The 25,367-nt window shown below is 39.1% G+C and overlaps 2 protein-coding genes across 40 annotated transcripts in view; one reads left to right on the top strand and one right to left on the bottom strand.

Annotated features, from left to right (window-relative positions):
* PCM1 (pericentriolar material 1) overlaps positions 1-9,579 on the bottom strand; it is an 88,890-nt gene extending 79,311 nt beyond the window's left edge. For 9 of the 28 annotated variants that reach the window (XM_067721468.1, XM_067721475.1, XM_067721466.1 and 6 more), the window contains exons 1-2: positions 9,246-9,578; positions 7,588-7,655 (exon numbers count right to left, since the gene is read on the bottom strand). The gene's annotated coding sequence lies outside the window, so the exon portion shown is untranslated. Of the gene's footprint in view, positions 1-7,587; positions 7,656-9,037; positions 9,157-9,245 lie in introns of those variants that run through there. The other 19 variants (XM_067721462.1, XM_067721469.1, XM_067721472.1 and 16 more) reach the window with 6 other exon arrangements.
* Positions 9,580-9,767: 188 nt separating this feature from the next.
* The window catches only part of FGL1 (fibrinogen like 1), a 58,039-nt gene continuing 42,439 nt past the window's right edge, over positions 9,768-25,367 (top strand). For 2 of the 12 annotated variants that reach the window (XM_067722064.1, XM_067722062.1), the window contains exons 1-2: positions 10,246-10,502; positions 17,575-17,720. Coding sequence is in view for 6 of the 12 variants with exons in the window: in XM_067722062.1 (XP_067578163.1) it covers positions 17,668-17,720 (53 nt within the window). In the remaining 6 variants the exon portion in view is untranslated. The other 10 variants (XM_067722059.1, XM_067722063.1, XM_067722060.1 and 7 more) reach the window with 10 other exon arrangements.

The following is a 25,367-nucleotide window of genomic DNA, read 5'->3' as shown; positions in this document are numbered from 1 at the left end:
CTTTAAAAATTTTTTAAAGAGTTGAAAAGTATATTTTAAACCAATAGCCAATGATCTTAAAATAAGATATGAAGAATATTCCTATTAAAAGACCAAAACGGGGCTTCCCTGGAGGTCCAGTGGCTAGGACTTCACCTTCCAAGGCAGGGTGGTGGGGTGGGGTGCAGGCTGCATCCCTGGTCGGGGAGCTATGGTCCCACATGCCTCTTGGCCAGAGGACCAAAACATAAAACAAAAGCAACACTGTAACAAATTCAAAAAAGACTTTAAAAATGGTCCACATCAAAAAAAAAACTTTAAAAACAATTTTTAAATAAAAGACCAAAATACATATTAGTTATTTAGCATTGTTTTGAAATTGTTTGTACAAAATAGAAAAATATGAAACAAATATTAATACTGAAAAGAGAAAAGGTGGTATTCTTAAAGAATATTCATTTTAAAAACGTAGAGAACTTCAAAATATCACAAATAACCAGTTAGAAATATACTGGGTGGAAATGATATCACTTATAACAGTGGCAAAAAAATAAAATTATCTAGGAATAATATAGTTTTGCCCTATGTAAAGAAGAATTATTTTTTTAATTGAAGTACAGCTAATTTACAATGTTGTGCTAATTTCTGCTGTACAGCAGAGTGATTCAGTTAAACATATATAAGAAGCACTATTAAACTCTATAAAACAACATAACAGAAATGTGAATAAGCAGAAAAACAAACTATGTCCCTTAATGAAAAGGCTAAATATTATAAACATAATACCATTTTTTCTAAATGTATAAACTTAATTAAATACTAAGAAAAATCCCACTGGAATTCTTCTTGGAATTTGACAGAATGATTCTAAAAGCCATCTGGAAGAATAAACAAGTAGTTGGAAATAAAATTATCTGAAAAATAAAAGCAAGAGTTGCAAGAGAGGTCAAGAGAGTAGAAAACTAGTCCCAAGATACTCAACCACGTTAAGTATCTATATGGTTATATTAGTACCGCCCAAAAAGAAAATCCTCAAATACACCCAATTCAAAAAATTTAATGACAAAAAGTAATTATAGCTAACATCTATTTTGTTCACTATATGCCAAGCACCATGCTAAATATTTTATATGCGTTTATCATTTAATCTTCACAAGAATTGTGTGGTATTGGATTATTCAGTGGTTGGGACAATTTGCTAACAATGTTGAAAAAAGTTTATTTAGAGCTTTAACAGGCTTCCTAAACTAGGATGCTTCATCTTAAACACAAACACAGAAAAATGATTTGAGTAACTATTTTCTCAGTTCTCCCAAGGATGGTACATACCTAGCACCATTCCAGACACACAGAAGGGGAATTAATTCACAGTAAAAAACAGATGCCTTAGAGCATTAGAGCTTAATTCCCTCCCAATTGAAAAAGACTGCCTTATATCATAACACCAATATACTATCTAGTAGATTAAAAATAGAAAAATAAGATGAAAGAATCAAATAACAGACAAGAAAAAAGAACAGACTTGAAAAATAGAGATTTTACTTATTTGGAATGCAGAAATAAAAGGACTATGTTCAACCGATTTGATTCATATACAAGTGAATCCCAAGTATACTGAGAATAAATAGTAAATGACAAATTGAGAAAAAAATCTGAAAGAAACAGGAAGTATATAGTTAGTATCTTTACTATATTAAAAAATGCTTGCATGAAAGCAATTTTTGGTTGCAGGTGTAGAATGTGATTTTTGCTCTTTTCTGTCTTATATATTTTCAGCAATATTTTACATCATTTTTTATACTAGAAATATATTTAAGAACTTTGCAAAATAACTGATACTCATAAAGAAGTATGCCCAGTGAACTGAAATGACTCATTTAAATGAAACATTTTACAAGTACCTTTTTCTCGATGTACTAATATAATCTGTAATATTAAAGAACAGGAGCTCAAAAAAATACATAAGCAGTAGAGGTGATAATGATACTTAACATTACTAAAAGCAATTTATCTTAAAATGGAAATTAGAACAGAAAATTATTAAAATATTTAGGAAAAACTCTTACCAATTTTTTTGGTAAAAGAGTATGTTACATTTTCTTTTTTAATATTTATTTATTTTATTATTTATTTTGGCTGTGCCGGGTCTTAGTTGCAGCATGTGGGCTCTTAGCTGTGGCATGTGGGATCTAGTTCCCTGACCAGGGATCAAACCCAGGCCCCCTGCATTGAGAATGCAGAGTCTTACACACTGTACCACCAGGGAAATCCCTTTTTCTTCTTTTTTTAATAGAGTATGTTACATTTTCTATCAGTTGAGTAATAAGGTAAGTTTACTTTAAGATAAATTATTAAGACTATATTCAGAGATGTTTTATACTCATTTTTTATTATGATGAATTCCCCCTAAAATGAAGAGCTTTTTCTAGGGATCTATTTACAGGCTAATGACTTTGAACACTATTAACATAAGTTTCTAAAACATGGTTTAAAAGGCACACTCCTAAAGAAGTAAAATTATCAGTATGAAGCTAAAGAAATAATTGCATGTGAGTCAATTCTCAGTGTATTAACATTCAGCTGATTTCTCTACGGGAGTAGCTATCTCGCCCTACAAAAGGGAGAAAACAAAGGCAAGTCATTTCTTTTTTATGTCAACCTCTCTAACCACCTCAAAGTCACCATTAAAATTACAGGTCTCTCTCTACCTTCTAAATTTTATTCTGTAAACAGATTAATATAATTATTTATATAGTTTTTGATTATTTTATGATGATTATAAACTATTACTTGTATAGAAAGACTTCCAATAATCAAAAAACTAGGTATGTAGAGAAGAGGACCAATGCAAGAAAAATTTTTATGGCAGAATCAAAGAACTTGGTGACTGTAATGATGTGGGAGACGAGGCAGGGAGGAAGGAGTTAAAGGATGACTCCCAGATTTCTAGCTTGAACAACCGGGTATAGGATGATACATTCAAAGTAATGTGAAAAGAAACAAGTTTCTGTTGAGAGAAGATGAGTTCAGTTTTAGAAATATTTCAGATGCCTACTGTCCACCAAATTAAATGTCTAGTGGGCAAATACTGATCTTTCAGAAGTGAAATCTAGGCTAGAGAGATTTGCAAATCATCAACTCATAAAAGAACTTAAAGTGGAAAAGAAGGCTCAGGGAGAAGATGAAGAGTAAGAGAAGAAGACTGAACCTTGAAAGACACTGATATTTAAGAGAGAAAGGAAAAGAACACTAAGAAGGTACAGAAAGACAGGAGGAAAACCAGAAGAATGTGCTAGAAAGGGGGAGAAGTATATAAAGAAGGAGGATATGATAAGAATGCCAGATGTTACTCTGTCATATAAGGAAAGCAGTGAGAAGTGTACACTTGGATTTAGCAACAAGGGGGTTACTGACAAGCTTGGTAAGAATCACTTCCATAACGAATGCATTTATTGATGGGAAAGGGAAAAAATAAAGGAAGTAATGAGGTGATTTTTTCAAGGAATCAGTCTGTGAAGGAAAGCAGGTGGCGATGGTCAAGAGGAAGTTTCCTTAAAAGGAAGGTATCTTGAGCACGTTTAAAATTTGTCGGGATAGAGCTCACAGAGGGAGATAATGAAGATGCAAATGACAAAGGAGATAAATTGTGTGGTCTCCGAAAAACCAGGAGCAGCTGGGATCCAGGGTGTAAGAAAAATGATTAACTTCAGAGAGGCAAAGGAACACCTCTTTTACTGAAACAAAAGAAAAGAAAGGATACAATTGGATACAGGCTGGTTAGCAGATTTGGTGGTAGGAAGCTGAGTTTGTTAAGTGAGGCGAAGTAAAAAGGATTGCTCGTTAAATGTGCAAGGGTAACATGACAGTGTCTGAGAGACTGGGGAAGAGTGACGTGGGCAGCACTAAGGACTCAGATAAGAGCAGTAACATTCCCTGACATCACTAATGTATCACTAATCTGCAGTGTGAATTTTTTTCCCCCAGAAGTGCTCATCAGCCTTGGTATAAACACTCCATTGAATCCATCCAAGGTTGGGATTTTGCCAGGCAGGCTTAATAGAAAGACAATGAGATGGAAAAGTTGAAGCCATTGGAAGATAACTAGTACAAGTGATGGATGATGGTATGTGAAGCTGAATGGGGATAAGAGTAAAATTCTACTTCAAACAAGCAATTCTGTGCATCCTATGACCTACTAAACTAAGTTGAAACTATTATTTATAGGTTTCATTTTGCTATTTTTGACAGCCTTATTTGGTTCCCCTATCTTATAAGGATATGAAATGCAAAAATACCACGGCAATTTATAAGCTACTTTCAGTGACTGATCCTTCTGAAGAAAATCCTGTTGTAGGATTCTTACTATAGAGAAGTATTATATATATCTAAGTAGAATATCACAGTATTAATTACCATGAAAATACCAATGGTTGACTAAAGTTACCTTTGAAATAAAAATACAAAGTAAAGAAGAAATTAATCAAGAAAAGAAAAAAGATTATTTTTCCTAAAATCTTTAAAATTCAGATATTATTTCTCAAATAGTATTAAATTACTCATAACTGTCTTTGGAAATACCTTACTTCTCACCTGACAGCTGTAAATCAAGGTTTTAGAAATACTCATCCAAATAAAATAATGTAGAAACTATAGGTTTTTTCCTAAATATTTACTTAGAGTCACAAAATAACCAAAGCTGGTACTTTATGTTATCTGCACAAGTTTTCTAAAGGTTGCATTATTTGGAATATTTCTTTTACTAATTATATAAAGGAAATACAAGCATACTAAGCACTTTTAATGGAAACTGAGAAGAAAATGCATAAGTTTCTGGCATTATGTGATTGTTTAGTTTCATTTGAGGAATTTCTCAATTTCTTCTCTGTACCTAAAAACCATACAGATCTTTCCCTTGGTTCTTTCAATTTGACACTTCCTAAAAATTTCAATAATTTTCTAGAACTTAAGATATCTTTCTATAATTACCCTCTTTAAATTAAAAAAAAATTAAAACTCTTAAGGTATTGGGGGGAGGAGAATGAATAGACTGCAACAATAGACTACAATATGTAACACTCAATTCGAATTATCAACAATTTAATTAGACCTATGTACCAAGTATTGCACTGGGTCTCTCTTATGGTACAGTTGCTCTGTAGAGCATTTCTACACCAAGAAAATTTAATATATCCTTGCTCTCTACAAAAGCAAATGAGAGCCCTGAGGTCAATTAAATTCTGCTTGCTAAAACCTCTCCCTCTCTGCAATTTATATTCAAATCTGTCACTTCCTTATCACTGATTACATATAACTCCCTGGGTACATCTATATGCCCTGCTATAATCAATCCCAATCTTCACTGCCACTCCATCCCATACTCATTACTGATAACAGCTCTTCCTATGATCCCTTTCCACTGGACCATTACATACAAACTCCCTATACATCCTCCATCTGTTCCCAAATATTCCTCCTACTTCTTTGGGTTCAATAAAATCCCAAGTCACTCTAAAAGCACTATTTCCTTAAAAATCCTTTCTAAAAGAAGATGCTACTCTTCCTAGTCTTTCAGATTCATGGGGGGAAGGATACCAATTGCAGACCATTCTTATTTAACAATGCTTAACCTTCCTCTTTCGAACAAATTAACCACCAAAAATACCACTCTCCCTATCTTGGGTACCATTTCCTACTGTCCATCCCAAGACAGTCTTACACTTTTCTTGGTAACAACAGGTTCATGGTTTCACTCTGCACCTCATTCTCTGCTTTCATGACCTGAACATCTGTAACCATTTTTCTAAACTCTGACCTCAGTTCCAACATCCATCTCATCTTCTCTATTCCAATACTATTTCTACTCTGAAGAGATAATTTGTTCAAGATCCTGAACTTCTGAAATCCCTCTTTCTGAACCTAAGACCTTGCATTCTACTTCTCTCACTTGCTCATGGCCCTGCTGAACACTTCCAGACCCTTGATCATTTCTCTTTCCAGGAATCCATTAAACCCTCACTTTCTTACTCAACCCCAAATACAAACCCAAGTAAGCCATTCCAAAAATGACTTGCTAGCATCCTTGGCCTACTCAACTATTTGCCCATTTTATGAATTCAATTCTGGATAAACCTCATTACCTAATCTCTTTGCTTCTACTCTCAAACTCAAAGGTAAGGTCAAATAGTTATAAAATGGCAATGACTGTGTCCACTATTAAGGTGTATTATACCATACTACACACTCACACTTGCAAAATGTAGGTTTACTCACTGAGGTAAGGAACTTTATCTGTTTTGCTCACTGCCACATCTCTAGTACTTTATAGCCATTAAGTCGCACATTGTAGGCACTGAATTAAATTTGTAAGATGAATGTACTGCTATGTACCCCCTTCTGGCTTCTTAATAAACTCCCTAGTGTGATTATTCCAAACACTTTCTATTTTTTCCAAATCTCACATACATTTGCCTCCTTTACAAATGGACAAACCTCCTACTGAGAAAACGAAGGTCTTTTAAAATGAGTTTAACTCAAGAGCCCTATATTTTTATTCTATTTTATCCATCTTCTCTAATGTGTTAAAAGGAAAATTATTTTATGACTGATATTATAACTTTTTATTTTACCAAATGCCTATTACACACTCCAGTTTTAAGAACTCTAATCCACAAACTCACATTTGACTTTTCCCGAGTTCCACTTTTCTTGTTTTATTGTTATACTCTTTCAATTAAAAGAAAAAAATACCAAGAATTATAATTAAGATATAAATCAATGACCAATCTATATTTTCTCATGATAGCCTATTTCATAAGGGAGCTGAAGATTTGTCTGCTTTCCTGGAAAGCAAGGATATAGTAAACATATTTTAAAAATGGTCTGCCTTAAAATTTTAACAATAGAATTAAATTTTCTGAGATTTTTTTTAAAAGACTAATTATTGCTGAAATGCTTCTAACAAAAATTTCTTCTAATCCTCATCCTTTGGTCATTTAATTTCTGAATGGTCCTTGGCAAACAATTACTTAACTTTCCCTCAATGAACTTACATTGACTTTTTTCTGCTGGTCAGAGAATATCTTTACATAACCAGCATTTGACAATGCACTGTGCATACAAACTAATGTTTAAAGTAATTTTAGACAGCTAAAACAAAAAAAACAAAAAAAAACAACTTCAATCAATAGTATATATAATAAGCTCAAAAAGTAGAGGTTTGTGAATAAAAAATAAAAACAGCCAACTTATAGAAAAGTTGTACAAGATGACTTAAGAGTAAATGAATTCAGAAGAAGAGGCTATCCAAATAGTTGTTACAGGACACATTCAAACTGAAATGGGCTGAAGAAGAAATTCTGCGAAGACAAAGACATTTAAAAAGGTATTGCATAAGCTATTCTAGTATTTAATAATTAGGAATGACATGACTCTTTTCAAACAAAAGTATGAAGGCAGACCAAAGTGGCATGCCAAAAGCACAGCAAACAGGGCAACAAACCTAGATCGTTTGTTTACTACACGCACTGGTATTTTATAACAGTCTGCATCATAAGGTCTTCTTCAACTATAATACAAAGGCCAATAACATACATAATGATGTCAAGTTACCTGTTTAGAAACTAGTTTTTGCAGCTCAGAAACGGCTCCTTTCCTGTTTCACACTTCAAAACTGTTGTCTGTTTATGATTTAAAAAAAAAAAATCACTTCAGTAAATTACACTATGAAGTACAGAATAACAAATACTGACTATATTTATAACCTGAAGTATGTTCAGGAAATCAACAGAAAAGGAAAAATCCAATTTATCACTATTTTAAAATCACCTTACTTTCATCTTTTAGGAAAACAATGTGGTACACAGGTTTAAACCCTCCAACCTTGTAAGATCCTACCAAACAACAGTGTGATACCTTAATACCTACTTTGGAATATAATGTAATCATCATGTAAAAAATCCATGCCCAAGTTTACTCTTCAGATTGATCAAGTCATTAACTTCCTGTCACTCAAAACTTCCAGAACTTTGCAGACCCGTTGATGAGGAAAATGTTTCTTTATTTAAAAGCTGGCTACTTCATTAAAAAATAACCCTGTAACTACATAAACACAAGGTTTACTTTCAGTCCAAAAACTCAGAATTATAATGGTTCCCAGTGGCTCTAACTGGGAAGGTGATAGGGAAAGAAAGGAGCAGGTGCACCGAAGCTTGACAACACCCACTCCAGTAACCAGAGAATACCAGAAGGCGGAGTCTGGAAAGCAGCGATGGGGCGGGGGTGAAAGGGGCGCCCAGAAAGCCCGCTTCTTCCAGCGCCAAGACACGATCCGTCACCCGTAGAGCAAACGACACAGATCTCCAATCGGTCAAAAAAACTTTTTTCTTTTTTCAGATAGGGCGAGCTCTTGAGGAGTGAGCCGCGGGATGAAAAGTTTGGGCGACCCGCCTCCCTAGCGGGGCCTACTACGTAACCCCCAAACCCCCGTTTCTGCAAAGCAAGCGATGTTCCCCGAATTCCATTTGGCATTTAGTTTATCCCCACCCTGGGCCCATCCAAACTGGACCAGCAGTAAGGGATGGCGAAGGGGCGCAACGGCAGAGGCGAGAGAAGAGCTCTGAAATGAACATTCCCCTCGCAAGTAGAAACCCCAAAGCCAGGAACGCCTCCCGCGGCCCTTCCGCTCTAAAAACACCCGAGACAGCTTAAGTCCCGCTGCCCACAGCCCAACCCCGAAGTCGCGTCGCTCCTCACCGGCCCTTCTCCACCCCAAATTCTGGACCTCGAGAGCCCCACCAGAAGAGAATTTGGGGGGTAGGGTGGGAGAGGCGCAGTGACGAAGTCTACGGCCACTAAGGCCCCTTACTATGGAAAACTAGACCCCCTGCCCCTGGCAACCAAACCGTAACCCGCCCCCCCCCCCGCTTCCTCCACTAGCAAGGGACATTCCTGGAGCTCCAGAGTCGCAGGGCGGCCTCCTCCCCAGGGCCAAAAAGAGAGAGGGGCGGGGAGGCAAGAAGGAGGGTTCTGTGGTCGCCAAGATGCGTCCCTTGAGGCTCACCCCGATATCGCGTCGGTCGGTCCGGGGTAGGGGGCGGAATGCCTGGCCAGGGGACGGGAAGCAAGCAGCAAAAAAAGCCCAGGAGCCCAGACAGAGGCGTGGGCCCGAGACCAGGCCCTACGGAGTCAAGTGTCCCAGGGCCGTTGCTCTCCCGCCCCTACGCCGCGCTGCCCTCGGTTGCCAAGGGCTGGGGACGCTCAGGCATTACCTGTAAACGAAGCAGCCGCTCCCGCCAAGGGCGGAGTAGCGGCCAGCCCCCACGAACCGCCACCGGCGGCGGGCCTCCCTTAGAGACCACAGCAGGGAGAGTCCCCAAGTTTCCTGGCTGCTTAGGGCCCAATGGCCGCCTTTTCTACCTCAGCTACTCGGCTCCAACCGTCGCAGCCACCGCCATCTTAGGCTCTCATTGTGGTGGGAGAAGAGGGGCGGGGGGACTGCAGAGGGGGCAACGCGCCGGGAGACATGCGCCGTCTCCTCGGCAACGGCCGCGCGGGGGCGAAATTCGCCTGGGCGGGAGCCGCAGTGCGATCAGCGCTCTAGACTGGAGTCATGTGACCGGCGGGAGTCTGCGGTGTCACCTCTGGCTCCGGAGACGGCTGCCGATTACACAAACGAACCACCAGGAACTACATATCCCAGAATGCCAACTCGCTCTCGGGTTATACGCGCCCGCACGTTCGCCACGAGGGAAATGACTATAAATCCCAGCATGCTGGGCGCTTCCGGCGCTTCCGGCTCTTCCGGCGAGGAGGTCGAGGCCTGTGCGGAAGCGGATGGAGCCCTCTTGGGCAGCTGGAAAAAGAGTGGAGGCGCGTTCTGGTTTTCTGTGGGTGGGCGGGTGGTGCCAGCTCTGGAGAGTGCCGGAAGGAGGAGAAAAGGCCGCGGACTGCGGTCGCCCACTACCCACATCCCGGTCACGAAGGGGTGGAAGCAAAAGGACCTTTACAATCTGGGCTTAATTTTACACCTGAGGAGATAAACCCACGCGAGTTAATTGGCCAAACGTCGTACAGCTGGTCAGTGGGAGAATCATCAGTGTTAGTAATTAACTCCACCTTGGATTAACGCCCTAGTTTCCTTAGAAGAACCAGATGATTTTAATCAAAATTTAATATCGAAAAATGTTCTCTAAAACTATAGTCTCTGAAGTCCCTTTTTATTTACTCTCTTTTCTCAGCAGCAGCCCTGTTAAGGTTAGTATATAAACAGGTTCTCTCTTAAAACAAACCCCCAGAACACGGTGACAATTAAGGTCTTCAGTGTGGCTACCTGAAAGTTTTAAACACTGGTCAGTTTTTCTTTATTTTTCGACAGTTTGTAATTGTGGGATAACTGTTTTAAGCAAAATAAGGGTAGGAGGAATGAAGAATGGGTATCTAAGTTCCAACAGCAAATTGTTCTCAGTTACCAATGGAATTTGTTCACAAAACCAATTAATAGAACTGCATCTCAATAGATGATTCAGGTAAATCAAGCCCTTCGTGCTACTGTAATTTGCAACTGAATCCAGGTTCAGCTTCAGTGCAACGATCTTTGACCCTTTGTCCTGCATTTTTTAAGTACTTTTCTGTGCGTCTAACAGTGCTGATTACTTAGGTAACAAAAACATAGTCCCTGCCCATTAAGAGCTCATATTTTAATGAATGATGAAGAAATAGGGTGTGATGTAAATAAACTCTGTTTTATAAGAAAACAAAGTGCTGTGGGAACTCCCAGCACCGAGCAGCTAATGGATTAGGTGTTTACTGTAGTCCAGTGTGCCCTAGGCCTCATTGTAATTCCACCGCACACTAGCTCTAAGATCTTGGGCAAGTTACTTGACCTTTCTGAGCCTCAGTTGCCCCACCTATGAAATGAGGGGGAGGAGCTAATAATATTGCCTACCTTAGATCTTTTTTTTTAAAGTAGTGTTTATTCTGTACTAGGCACAGGATTAAGCATTTCATCTCTTGTGGTTTTCTGAATTCTCACAACTATCCTGAAGATACTGGTTCTACATCAGTTCCATTTTACTAATGAGAGGTTAAATAAATTGCCAAAGTTCTGACAGCTCCAAGTAGGAGAGCCCAGGTGTAAACTGAGGTCTACTGACTCCTCGAAGGAATTTTTTGATTAAGAAAATGCATGGGAGGGCTTCCCTGGTGGCACAGTGGTTGAGAGTCCGCCTGCCAATGCAGGGGACACGGGTTCGTGCCCCGGTCCGGGAGGATCCCACATGCAGCGGAGCGGCTGGGCCCGTGAGCCATGGTCGCTGAGCCTGCGTGTCCAGAGCAGTGAGAGGCCCGCGTACCAAAAAAAAAAAAAGAAAATGCATGGGAAAAAATACTGGCACATGGTAAGCCATAATCATCACCATCATCACCGTTTTGTTTTATACATATATATTATTATTTTTAAATATGTAGAAGCTATTGTCATTGAAACAATGCAGATGGATTCAAAAGCACTACTGAAATCATATGGTCATTATGTTCTTTTAATTTGTGAACCCTAAAAGATGCCAGTGCTATTATTGGTCTGTTAGGTGGTGGGAGAAGTCTGAGAAATTTTTACATTAAAATGGGGTCCTCAAACTAAATATGGGCATTATTGATCTTAGCAGGGGACAGAGGACCCCCCAAATGATGAAATTATCCTGGGTTTCTAAAACCTTCACATCTAATTTAGAAAAACAAACTATGCAAATGAACCAGTTTAGCATCAGTAGTGTATGAATATGGCAAATAAACAATACAGTAAGTGCTTTAGGAATGCAGAGAAAGAGTACATTATATTAAGTATATTGTATTATATTGTCTCAAAGATGATGATAGCTCCAGGATTTCTATGTAGGATGAAATTAGGGGCAACAGTCTGGTGGAAATGTAAATGGGGAACATAAGTAGCCTTTAAGAGATATAGGTTGAAACTACATCTCAGTTTTCCACATTTAAGTAAAACTTAAACACATGTATTAAAGGTGGGTGAGGAGGCCGAAATGGAAGAATGATGTTCAAAGGAAAGGAGCACACCTGTAACACAGATAATACATCCAGAATAAGCAATGAATAATACAGAAAACAGACTGGGTCAAGTAGGGGATTCATGTGGAGATGGGGAAGCAGGAGAAGAAAGCGAGAGCCATGAACAGGTTGGGGCCAAACTGTAAAAAATCTTAAATGTTGATCTGAAATGTTTCGGCTTTGTTCAACAGATAATGTGAAACTAGTTGAGGGTTTGGAAGAGGCAATGATATAAGGAAGTAGTTGTTTTAAGACTTAATCTAGTGGCAATGTTTAGAACAGACTAGGGAGAGCAGAGGAGAAGGGAAAGACAAAGAACAGGTGGTAACTGGCATGAAGTAATTAAGGCCTGGCCTAAGGTGATAGCCGAATGAATCAAGTGGAGGAGTTGGAATCTGATGGTAAATTAAATAAGCTGTCATTGCTGTGTAAAATATTTGTTTCTGTTATTTGATATTTAGTATGACATTGACCAGAGGGCTCTTAAAATTTAACATTTTGTGATATATTTTTTATCTCTTTAATGAGTTCTGTACATTATTTATCCACAGATAGATTTTAACCATGGCTAGAGCAGAAACCCTGCCTTTTATGCTTCTTTATATCCCAGATGCCTTGTAGAGTTCATTTATTTTGGTGTTCATTAATTTGGTCTTTGAAGACGGTTTTCTGCAGTACCTAGTTTTAACCTGTAGGTGGCGAGAGAACTTAAAGGTAAAACCTTCAGTGACCACTATACTATTATAACTGAATTTAAGATTGTTTTTATTATGTGATTTTTGATACACTCAAGAAAATGTATGACATTTATGTAAATTATAAAGTACAATAAGAAAAGAAACACTCAAGAATCCACTTCCTAACCTAAAACATAGAAAATAATCAGTATATTTAAGGACCCCTCTGCTTTCCACCAAACTCATTCCCCTTCTTTGCAGTCATAAGTACTATCTTGAATGATATCAGTGTTATAATTCCTTCATTTTCCTTGTGTAACTATATGTATATATCCCTAAGTAGTATTTTTTTAGTCTTGCTTGTTTTCGTACTTCATATAAATGGTATCATACTGATTATATTCGTGCTTGATGTGCTTTTTGATTCCTCATTATGTTTCTGCAATTCATCCATGTTGATGGGTAGAAACACAGTCTGTTAAGAGCAGAATGTAAAATTAATTTTTGAATAATCCTACAACTGAATATAACTGATTTTATCTTTATGCTTTATCTTAGCTTGTGGGTAACTTGATGAACAAAGAGATTGATCATGTCACCCAGGGAACTAGTTGGAGACCTCTGGCCTAGTTCTTATACCTTTCGGTTAAATTTGAGCACTTCACTGCTCTGCCTTAATTTGGCCCAGCGTTTGTCAATCTTGACATGGTTGACCTGTAGGGCTGGATGATTCTTTGTGATGGGGGCTGTGCTGTGTGCTGCAGGAGCCCTGGCCTCTTGCAGCCTGTAGCCCGCTGCCTCCCTGGTGATGACAAGCAAAACTGTCCCTTGACATTGCCCAATAACCCCAGAGTCAGGGTACGGTGGGCCGTGTGGCTTAAGGACAGAATCACTCCCAGTTGAGAAACACTGTCTAGTCTTTGCATTGAGAAAACCGTGTTAATTATGTTTTCTCTTATGTACCTCTTTTGCTCAAAAACCTGAACATATAAATAATTAAATCAATTAATTACTAGGTAATTATATCAACTAGTTATATCAAATCCTCATGCATAAGTAATGTTTCAAGGCTCTTCTTACCTTCTTCCGTTTCCCCCATATCTAATTACTACAACAGCTCTCATTACTGCCTAGTTCAGACTCTTTATTACTAGATTCCAAAATACCTAATTGCTGCTCTCAGCATACAATATTAATGTTTACACCAGTCTGAACTGCTCTTTCCTTCATAACCAATTTATGGTCCTTTTCGTTCAAAAATCACTCTTTCAGTAAATGTAACCCTTGTGATTCTGACAATTCCATACATATTTGCAGGTCATCAATTATTTTTTTTAATTTTTTAATTTAATTTTATTTATTTTTTTATACAGCAGGTTCCTATTAGTTATCCATTTTATACATATTAGTGTGTACATGTCAATCCCAGTTCATCCCAGCACCACCCCTCCACCGCCACCACTTTCCCCCCTTGGTGTCCATAGGTTTGTTCTCTATATCTGTGTCTCTATTTCTGTCTGCAGGTCATCAGTCTTTACATGGCTTTCCAACTCTAGAGTTGTAATTACTATACACTTCTTCCTATATTTTCCTTGTCTATATTCTTGGGGGTCTGTGTGTTTTTACCCCACCTTCTCTATTCATTGTAAACCTGATCAGAGCTGCAGTAGTGCAGTCCTATGTGCAATGCTTGCTTCCCAGGAAAAAATCAAGTTGAAGGGTTTTTAAAAAGGTGTCCTGAGTAACAATAAAAAACTGGAAAGAAAATAATCTATATCTTTTCTCCTAGCTTCCCACCACCCCTACAATAGAAAGTCTTAAATATAACTAGATGTAGGTTGTTAATAATTAGAGAAATCAGGTAATTGGGTGGGAAGGTTCCAAAATTACAGAAATATAGACTGATAGGAATTTTGTTCTGTAATTCATATGAAAAATATTAAAAAGGTATCAAAAGTAATTTTCAGCTTTTACTTTCAAAACCCTGTTATTGAAACTAAAATTATATGAAATAAGAACAATTGCCATGGTTCTAAAGGAGTAATCTGGAGTAACTACAAAAGATGAACTCTGGGTCAGAAAAGGGTCTTTTCTCACATAAATAAGGAGATCTGCAGGTCTAGATTTGGTATATGCATGAAAATAAGGGTGGGCTAATGAAGGAATATCCAACATGATTGGCGTTACATTGAGCCATATTAAATTCACTGCATTATATAGTGAGGTACAGCTGTATATGCTATGATTTTTGCCCTTTTACCATAAAAAGGCTTCCCACACTGCATTTCTCCTTCCATAAGAAAGATTCTAAGGTCAGGGAGAACTGGCAAAACATGTGTGAACTCAAATTAACGAGGTAAAAGAGGTTAGAATGTTCTTTCTTTACCAAAAGAGGACTAAATGTCCAGAGTTAAAAACTGGGAGATATTGAATGGACAGACAATCTAATCTAGAGAAGGAAAAAAATAAAACCCTGACAATAGGTGCAGCAGAATGGTGTAGAGCAGGGGTTGATAAACTTTTCCTGTAAAAGGCCAGATATTAAATATTTTAGGTACTGTGGGCCATATGGTCCCACTACTCAATGATTGTAGAGTGCAAGCAGCCAGGTAATGAATGAGCATGGCTGTGTTCCAATATAACATTGTTTTTGGACGCTGACATTTAAATTTTATATAATTTTCACGTCACAAAATATTAATCCGCTTCTAATTTTTTTCAACCATTTAAAAATATTAAAATAGACAGTGGGCCCAGTTTAACCCAGGGGCCATAGTGTGCTGACCCCTAAGAGAGCACTGAACATTTAAAGTTTTTAGATAATTAATGATAGATCAAGGGAGAAATTAACAATGAAAAAAATGCAGTTTTACTACTTTGCAGGATGGTCATTATACAAGGAATCTTTTGAACTAATTAAGAGAGGGAGAATATCAAGCAAATGCAACTGAACAATATTTGTAGGTATTAGCTTGTTCCATTTTCTGATATATTTTCTTTTCCCCCATTCAGACTAGTTATAGGCATGCATTGCCTCCATGAAGGATGATCCCAGGCAGTCACACCAGCAACAAAAGATAAAAATTTCAGACATGAGAAAAAAAGATTAAAATCAGAGCAGTTTCCACGCCTTACAATTTGTGAAAAGAGGAAGACTTGATGGGAAATCAAAAGAATTTGATGCTTTCCCTTGCATCTCTGAAAAGGAAGAGGAGGAAGGTTTAGCAGCAGCCTGTGTGGACTGCTGACTGAGGAGAACTAAGAGGGGCCAGTATCTGTGGCAGGAATAGAGGGTTCTCGTGGCACAGCGCAGACCTCGCCTACCACAAGCCCCGAAGTCAGTGCAAGAGAGATTAGGTTTCTTCAAGCCCAGAGAATATAGTCTTGAAATCCAATTAGGAAAACAAGAGTCACATTTATCTTTCACTTGTAAGTTTGTGGCATAAGAAATATACCCACTTTACTTACATAGTTCAAATGTCAGCTACCTGAATATTCCCAAGCCCCCGAAGTTGTTGGGATAATCACATCTCCGTCGCGAGGACAGCAGGAAATCTGATCTCATTTGCCGACATCTTCTAGGATCCTTGGAGCTAATGCTTTTCTGTTATTTTTTGCTTTTGCTGATTTCTTGATTTCTCTCAAGTCTAGCCTCTTTGGGCTGTTCTTTTTCTTCATCCCACATCATTCCCAAGGCAGAACATGGCCTCTTACCCTTTATTTTCTCAAAATACCATGGACACAAGGCACCTCTCTGTGGTAACTTTTCACTGAGGATTTGGTGTTAACAGTGCAAGGGGGTGAGGAGAAAGAGGACTTCGTGCTGCAGCAAACATCTTAAAAGTGAATATTCGACACCCCTGTTGTTTAAAGATCTTTGGCCATAGCCTGGAATTTCTCACTGGCTGCCTCCTGCCAACTTTCTGTCGTCTTGATGGATTCTTCACATTCTGCTGCCCATTCCTATCTCACTCACTCCTGCCTTTTCACCTTCTTCCTCTTGGGTTATCCATGGAAACTCCAAATTCCTCATTAATTATTTGTTATCAGAACAGTGTTTTTCCCTTGGTCTTGCTTCTAGCCTGTCCCAGCTAGACCTACTATTAAGATAATGTTCTTCCTCTGCTACATGAATTAGTGTGACCCATTTCCTCAGCATGAAGTTCTAAGAAAGTTATGTCTTCTCTGAATGCTAAAATTAATTGCATATGACTCTTAACTATCCTGATTAGCAGATATTGTAACAAGAAACATTTCCCTCCATTTCCCTGACATCCCCTCCCTTAATATTCAAGAATGGAATGGGGGATGCTTAACTCAGTTCTTAGGAGCCAGTCTTTTTTTTTTTTTTTTTTCGGTACGCGAGCCTCTCACTGTTGTGGCCTCTCCCGTTGCGGAGCACAGACTCCGGACACGCAGGCTCAGCGGCCATGGCTCACGGGCCCAGCCGCTCCGCGGCATGTGGGATCTTCCCGGACCGGGGCACGAACTCACGTCCCCTTCATCAGCAGGCGGACTCCCAACCACTGCACCACCAGGGAAGCCCAGGAGCCAGTCTTTAGTCCAAACACATAGTGGAGAGAGAAGGGTAGACTGCCTAATTTTCAAGATGGGTCCCACTTTTTGTCCTTTGTCCCACTGCCCTCATCTTATCACTTTTGAAAACATTCCCGTATGATCTGAGGCCATCATTATCCTCTGCAGCAGTGATTCCACTTCTGGTCTCTTAGAAGCTTTTCATGGAGTGTGGGGCATTGGGAAGATGTGGAAACAAGGATTCTCCTTATAATGTTTTGCTCCAGGTTTAGGTTGCCCTGAGCTGTCACTGACTCAGGCTTTTTGCCTCTGATTCGCACAGATGCCCGCACAGGCTGTAATGATGTTCTGAGGCTGGGCGACCCCACTACCTTCGTGTAAAGCTAGTAAAGCACTACAGCAAGTGGATGAGAACATGCTTCTGAGACCAGACTATTTCAAGTCAAACCCTGGCATATGTGACCTTCAGTAAGTTACTTGCTCTTTTTATGTCTCTCTTGTCTCACTGACAAAATGGGAGTAAAAATAAGAATGCATATCTCAAAGGGCTGTTATGAGGATTAAATGAATTAATACACAGAAAATGTTCAGAGAGTACTGGCTCACAGTAAGTGATATATAAATGTTTACATTTATTATACTTACAAAGGAGGCTCTGTGCTGATGCTGACTTAGGCCTCCAAGTTTTCAGGATCCATTCCTGCATCACATTTTAGCAGAGGTTTCAAAGCACTCACAGTACACCACTTTGGCTGAGTCACAGTGGCTTTAACCGTGGGGACTACTTGACTACCAGTGGATACTGACACCAAGGTTAGATCACCACAGGAAAGAAATTGGATTTTATCTTGTTGATTATGGAGGGCCACTTGAGCCTTATTAAACAGAGGAGTGATGTGATCACATTTGTTTTTATACAGATAACTTTTTTTTTAACTGTGTAGGAGATGGTCACCATGGGAAGGAAACTGGAAGTAGATTGATCAAAGAGGAGGTACCAATAGATTATGCTAAGCTGTTGAGGACACAAATTAAGATTGCAGTGGCAATGATGTTGTAACAATGGGGCTGATGAAGAAAGTTTGGTATTTAGGAAGTAGATTCAATAGGACTTATTGACTAATGAAATGAAGGATGAGGGAGAGGAATGATGTCTGATAATGCCAGGATTTTGAACTGAATGAGTGAATAAATAGGGGTTTTTCCAACTCATTGTGTTCTCCCAAAGGCAAGCCTTTTCCTCCAGGGAAAAGGAAGAGGAAGAGACTGTAATGAGTTGACTGTTGGCCAAACACAGAGTTACAGAGAGAAGTGAAAGCTGGCATTAGATATTTGGGAGTTGGTACACACTAACATTCAGTGGACTAGAGAGGAAGAATACTCTATTAAGAAAAGATGAAACACTTGGAGGACACCCAGAGAACTAAGAGGGAGGTGTTTTAGGAAAGCCCACTGAAGAATAAGTTTTGAAGAAGAAGGAGCATTCTGAGAAATCAGTAAGAAACTGCTCTGAGGAGACTTGTGACCTAATTGTGAGCAGCTGCAGCGAAGTGAACGGATCAGAAGTCACTGGCTCTGGTTGAGGGGTTAATAGGAAGGGAGACCATGGAGTCAGTGAGTGTAGATCGCCCTTTTTACAAAGTGTGGCTGGAAGGGAGAGAGAACAATGAGAGGGTAGCCAGAGGCAGGAACAAGGGAGATTTTAATTTTCTAGAGTTTAAAAGAATTGAGCTTGTCTCTAGGATGAAAGGGGGACAAGACTATGGGTAGAGCGGGTGATGTTAAAAGTAAGAAGGGGAAAGATAATTAAAAGAGTACAGTTCTAGACAAGAAAGAAGAGGCTGGGATTCAGAGCATAGGTAGAAGGAATAGACTAAAACAAGAGGAGCCAGTACCTACAGAGGCAACCCTCAAGCAATGAGGGGCTGGAGTTACTAGATATATACCCCAGGTTTCTTGCCACATGAAGGGAAATTCTGATGTGGGTCTCTCCGAGGGTCCATCAGGTTTGTGTGTTTTTTTAATAAATGTATTTATTTTACTTATCTGTTTTTGGCTGCATTGGTTCTTTGTTGCTGTGCGCAGGCTTTCTCTAGTTGCGGTGAGCGGAGGCTATTCTTCGTTGTGGTGCGCAGGCTTCTCATTGTGGTGGCTTCTCTTGTTGCGGAGCACGGGCTCTAGGCGCGTGGGCTTCATTAGTTGTGGCACGTGGGCTCAGTAATTGTGGCTCGTGGGCTCTGGGGCGCAGGCTCAGTAGTCGTGCAGGGCTTAGTTGCTCTGTGGCACGTGGGATCTTCCCAGACCAGGGCTCGAACCCGTGTCCCTGCATTGGCAGGTGGATTCTTAACTACTGCACCACCAGGGAAGCCCTGGTCCAGCATGTTTGTGCCCCATTTGCCTAGGGCTGTAACCCACTCACTAGGCACCCTTTATTGGCTTTCCTCCCTGATCCATCTCACTACTCCCTCACTTATGATTCCTGGAATCACCCCCCAAGTAAACTACTTGCATCCAAATCTTTGTCTCAGGCTTTGCTTTGGGGGACCCCAATTTAAATAGATTTTGAGTTAGAACATTATCCCAGGCTTTCTAATTCCAAGTCTTGGGTTTTTCCAGCCAAATCATACTTTGTCACTTTTATTAACCTTTTTGCAAACTGGGTACATGGCATTGCCCAAATACAAGTTGTGCTTTTTGCTTCTTTTTCTTTGTCCATGCCGGTAGTACTGTATCTTCCAATGAGTAGCCTAGGATAAGGATCTTCTAAAGAAAGATGTGTAAAAGCAGTAAAAGCTAACTGCCAACTTGTGTTATTATCCTTCACTTCCATTGTTTCTGAATCCGATCCTTCATTTTCTTGAGATGATAGGTAGATAGATAGATAGGTACTGTTCATCTGTGTCTAAAGTTACATCTACATTTTCATCTACAAAGTCATCATATATATGTATTATTTATATATATATGCATTTAAAAAATAGATACAGGCCAGAGCAGGACAGGAATTTGAGAGATGAGTAGGGGCAAGAGGATAGTAATGTATCAGAGTTCCTGGTTGGTTTCTGACACTAATTTGGGCAGAAGTGAATTTATTGAAATTTACTGGAGAATGCGGGATTCACAGAATCAGAAGTCGTCTGGGACCATCAGGCTTCAGGATGAACAAGCATTAAGAGAGCTCTGGAAAGCCAAGAAACAGAAAGCAAGGGGCAGAGCACCTGTGTCATAGCCTGTACCATCTGGCCAGCGTGCTGCTGCCTCTGCTCTTCTAGGTTGCGTGACCTTCTTGTGTCTCTCCTTAAATGTGCAGATGCTGGAGAAATTGTCTAATTCCTGCAGCCCACTGTCCTTTGGCTCCTGCGGTGGAAGTGCAGAATTATTTTCCCCAAAAGTTACGGAGAAGCCCCAGACAGAAATAGAGATGCTGTTAGGAGGAATAGAAGCTGGGAGGCAAAAGAATAACATGTCAACTGCAAATCTCATCAGTTAACCAGACAGGGCTGTTGTCTAGGGCTGCCTGTTGACTATGGATGACACAGACCTGGTCATTGATAAATGAATAACCATAAAGATCTTATGATCTAGGATGCATAATGTTCTTTGGCTATAATATGTATAATGTAATGTTTAAAGGACAAACTGAAAAAAATGGGAATAAATCGAAATAGGTGTTAGCAGTGGAATGAAAACATGCTAAATGAAATTGCCTCAGAATAGGAAAATAATTATTGGCATTTTCTCTGTTCTGAACTACAGGTCAGAGTTGGCTATCACAGATCCTCTGAGAAAGATTTCTACAGATTTAATGAACAGCATGGGCAAAGGCACAGAAACAGAAAGTACAACTTGTATTTGGGAAATGACATATATCCAGTTTGGCTGGGGCGGAGAGAACATGAGATTGTTCAGATTTTGTGTGTGTGTGTGTGGCCTTTTATACTGTTGAAAGCTGAACAATCCTTTTAAAGACACTTACCTGTTTTGCAAACCTGCTTTTAATCCTCATGTAGTTTGCATGATCAAATACTCAAAATCTGACTCTGAATCTCACCAATTGAAATTCATAGCTCATATTTTGGCCTCTTGTTTTCTTTTATCCTTTAGTAGTCATGGAGAGCGATTAAAAGGAATGTGACATATTGTATACCAGTGTTCATAATAGCATTATTCACAATAGCCAAGAGGTGGAAACAAGCCAAATATCCATCAACAGATGAATAAACAAAATGCATTATATACATACAATGCAATATTATTCATTCTTAAAAAGGAAGGAAATTCTGACACATGCTACAGCACGGATGAATCTTGAAGACATTGTGCTAAGTAAAATAAGCCAGACACAAAAGGACATACAGTGAATGATTCTTTTTATTTGAGATACCTAGTGTAGTCAAATTCATAGAGACAGAGATTAGAGTGTGGTTGCCATTGTTTGGGGGAAGAAAATAACAGGAGTGATTGTTTAACGTGTGTAGCATTTCAGTTTGGGAAGATGAAAAATTCTGGAGATGGTTGGTGGTGATGGTTGCACCACAATGTGAATGTACTTAATGCCACTGAATTATACACTTAAAACGGTTAATATTATGCTATGTGTATTTTATCACAATTTTTTTTAAAGGCATCTAACAGTCTTTCTGTGTCACAAAAAAGACACAACAATAGACACTGTCTTGGGTATCTAGACTCTGCTCTCCTCCACCAAGTGAATGAATAATGCCTGTGATTGTATCCACAGATGTAAGGAAATGGTGACACACCACCTCCAGATCAGCCCTTCAAGGGAGAATTTGTTGCCCTGTTGCCATCAGGGCAACAGGTGTGCCATCAGCCCCTTTAGGAGCTCCCTCAGTTATAGAGAGCCACCTCTGGCCAAGGTCTCTCCCCTCCCTGGGCAGCCCACGTGTAACGTCCCATCAAGCTGGGAGTAAGGTCCAGCCATTTTGGCCAAAGCAGGATACCTCTGATGGGCTATATTAGCTCAAAACTCTGCATAGGTTCTCCCTTTGCCCAAACCTGCTCCCTTCCACGGGGTGGATCACAGGCCACTCCCTCATAAACATCCCGAGAACAAAACTTTTTAGCTTCCTGGAGAATATAATCTGAATGGACAGACTTAGTTCCTTTAAAATCAGCAAGAGGAAAAAAGTGTTACCTACAGAGGAACAAGGATGCTAGCAGATTTCTTGCTGGAAATGATGCACGTGAGAAAACAGTGGAGTAACCAGAATGCTATATGCAGAAACTAAGGCAAAAATACCTTCAGGTATACAAAAACAGAAAAAAATCAATCACCAGAATGTCCACACTACAGAAAAAGTAGTTTGAGAAAATTCATTGAACTCTATGCTAATGATTTGTGTATTTTTCCTGTGTGTACCTGTGTGTATTTTTTGCTTTGATCAATAGTTTATGCTTTAAAAAAAAAAAGAAGCAAGAATAGTTTACATTTATCATATTATGACTGTGGGCAGCTTTCTTCTCTACAATCTGGCCCCTCCAGTCCTGGCTGCCTTAGTAACTCCCTGATGCTTTCATACAAGTCATCTTTTTCATTTTGCCTAACTTTTCAAGTTTTTCTTGGTAGCAATTTTATTCTGCTACAAGCACTTACATTATTAAAGCAGAAGTTTCTGTTACTTTTCTTTATTGCAATGTAAAATTCTCATTCTGCTACAAGAGTGAGTGAGTTTGGCAATGTTAGAAAATGATTTTAGGAGCAAGGTATTGTCTCCAGATTCACCTCTTCCCCATCTCACAAATAATTCTAGATTATTAAAAATCACTTTTTTCCTTTCCTAAATTAGCAATGTATATGAAACCATTAATTATTTGTGTGTGTATTATTGCTGCCTCACTCTCTATAGATCAAACTCAACAGTCCTAATCTTGTTTCAAGACAATAGGAAACTAGAATTTATTGCATGACTTCTGTGTATTAGGCCTGATAGTAAGTAATACTTCATGTAAGATGCCAACTTGATGTAAGTTACCAAGTTTGAATCTTTTATTATATGCTATCACAGATAAGGAATTTTATTGTTCCATGAACAATAAATATTTTTGAGCCTCTATTGTATGGTACGTATATGCTAGGTGCTATGGATATAGAAGCAAGAAAAGAGTCCCTGATCTCTGTTTAATGACGAGAGAAACTCCAGTACACAATATAGTGATGTGTGATATAAGAGAGTAAACACATAGGAAAACATCTAGCCTAGGTGGATGGGCTTAGGGGAAGGGCAAGTGGCCAGGGAAGGCCTATTTCATTCATAGAGGGTACAGAGGGATTATTGGAATATTGGAATAGACAAATAAAGGAAAAGAGGACTGGAATACACACACACACATACATATGTATACATATGTATACACACATATATCAACCATGTATATATATGTGTATATATATATATATATATATATATATATATATATGGCAGCAATAACAAAAGAGCACATGTAATGTGGTTGAGTCATTGGTGAAAATAGTCGTCACAGGAGATGAGATATTAGGCTTGCCAGGCATCTTTATTGAACCAGAAGATATTCTAGTAAACTGGATGGATCCCCCTTTCTTCATTCTTTAAGTTTCCTGATTGGCTAATAGGAAAATGGTACATACTGGGAGCCTTCTTTATTTACAGAAGTTCCCCAAGTAGTCATGTTTGGTAAGAATCTCTACCCCTGAATCTATCATCTGTGGGCAAGAGAGCAGGCATATAGCCCCGATGTGTGGGTGCTGTATGTCTAGGTGTACGCTGATATATAAGTGACTAGGCTAATTGGATTCTCTCTCCCGGGGCTGTGGAATTTGTATGGAAAGACACAGGGGCTAAACTTCCACTGAAATTAAATCATTTTAAGGGTGCACACTACAGAACAGATCCAAGAACTCTTGCTGAGCATTTTGGGGCAGTGCATGTTCTGTCTTCCTCAGCTTTTTTGTGGCAGTCTGTTATTGATTCTGTTACTTACCTTAGTATCCCTGTAATAAATTCATTTGTTTATTTTATTTATTTATTTTTGCTCAAGATGACTGGATAAATTTATTTCTTTAGCTTATAAGCAAAAACAAAAAGTGGATTACTCTGAGATTAGGCTTTAATATTTCATAATCTTTGATTGCTAGAGGTAGGGACAAAAAGTCTAAAAGTTCTAGAATTTTCCCTCAATATTTCTAAGGAGGAAACGGGAAAACACTTCAATCTTAGAGAATCACTTTGGTGTGTATTCTTGGTCATGCACATGTATGGACATCTATTCTTTGTTTTCGAGGTAATCCTAGTTATTGGTAAAGTCATCCACATGCAAATGTAAAATTTTTAAATGTAAATTTTAGAAGTTTAATATGCCAGCTTCTGGTCTCAAATGCACATGCAGAAAAATAAATTCATTGTAATGAAACTTATGCAGGCTAACCAAACAATGAATCAGAATGTGAGTGTAATTGTGCACAAGAAAACTTTTTTTTCTCAGCATTATGTAGTTATTTTGAAGCGAAAGTAAGAAACTATATCTCAAAATTTCCTGGGGGTCCAGTGGTTAGGACTTGCTTCGACTGCCAGTGGCACGGGTTCGATCCCCGGTCCAGGAAATAAGGTCTCGCAAGCTGTGCGGCCAAAAAAATTAAATGAACTGTCTTAGAGCATTATATTTAGGATGTCTTATTTTTTTCTAAGAAATAAAAAATATTAAAAGCTGAATGAAAAATAAGGACAAATTTTATTTTTTAAATTTTATTTATTGATTGATTGATTTTTGGCTGCATTGGGTCTTTGTTGCTGTGTGCAGGCTTTCTCTAGTTGCAGCCAGCCGGGGCTACACTTCGTTGCGGTGCGTGGGCTTCTTATTGCTGTGGCTTCTCTTGTTGCAGAGCATGGGCTCTAAGTGCGTGGGCTTCAGTAGTTGCAGCACGTGGGCTCAGTAGTTGTGGCTCGCGGGCTCTAGAGCGCAGGCTCGGTAGTTGTGGCACAGGGGTTAGTTGCTCCGCGGCATGTGGGATCTTCCCGGACCAGGGATCGAACCCGTGTCCCCTGCATCGGCAGGCAGACTCTCAACCACTGCGCCACCAGGGAAGCCCCCAAGGACAAATTTTAAATTCAAATGTAC

This window comes from Pseudorca crassidens, chromosome 21 (assembly GCF_039906515.1).
Source record: "Pseudorca crassidens isolate mPseCra1 chromosome 21, mPseCra1.hap1, whole genome shotgun sequence".
Classification (NCBI taxonomy): domain Eukaryota; kingdom Metazoa; phylum Chordata; class Mammalia; order Artiodactyla; family Delphinidae; genus Pseudorca; species Pseudorca crassidens.
The sequence above is the reverse complement of the archived record's forward strand: the minus strand, read 5'-3'. Positions and strand labels throughout refer to the sequence as shown.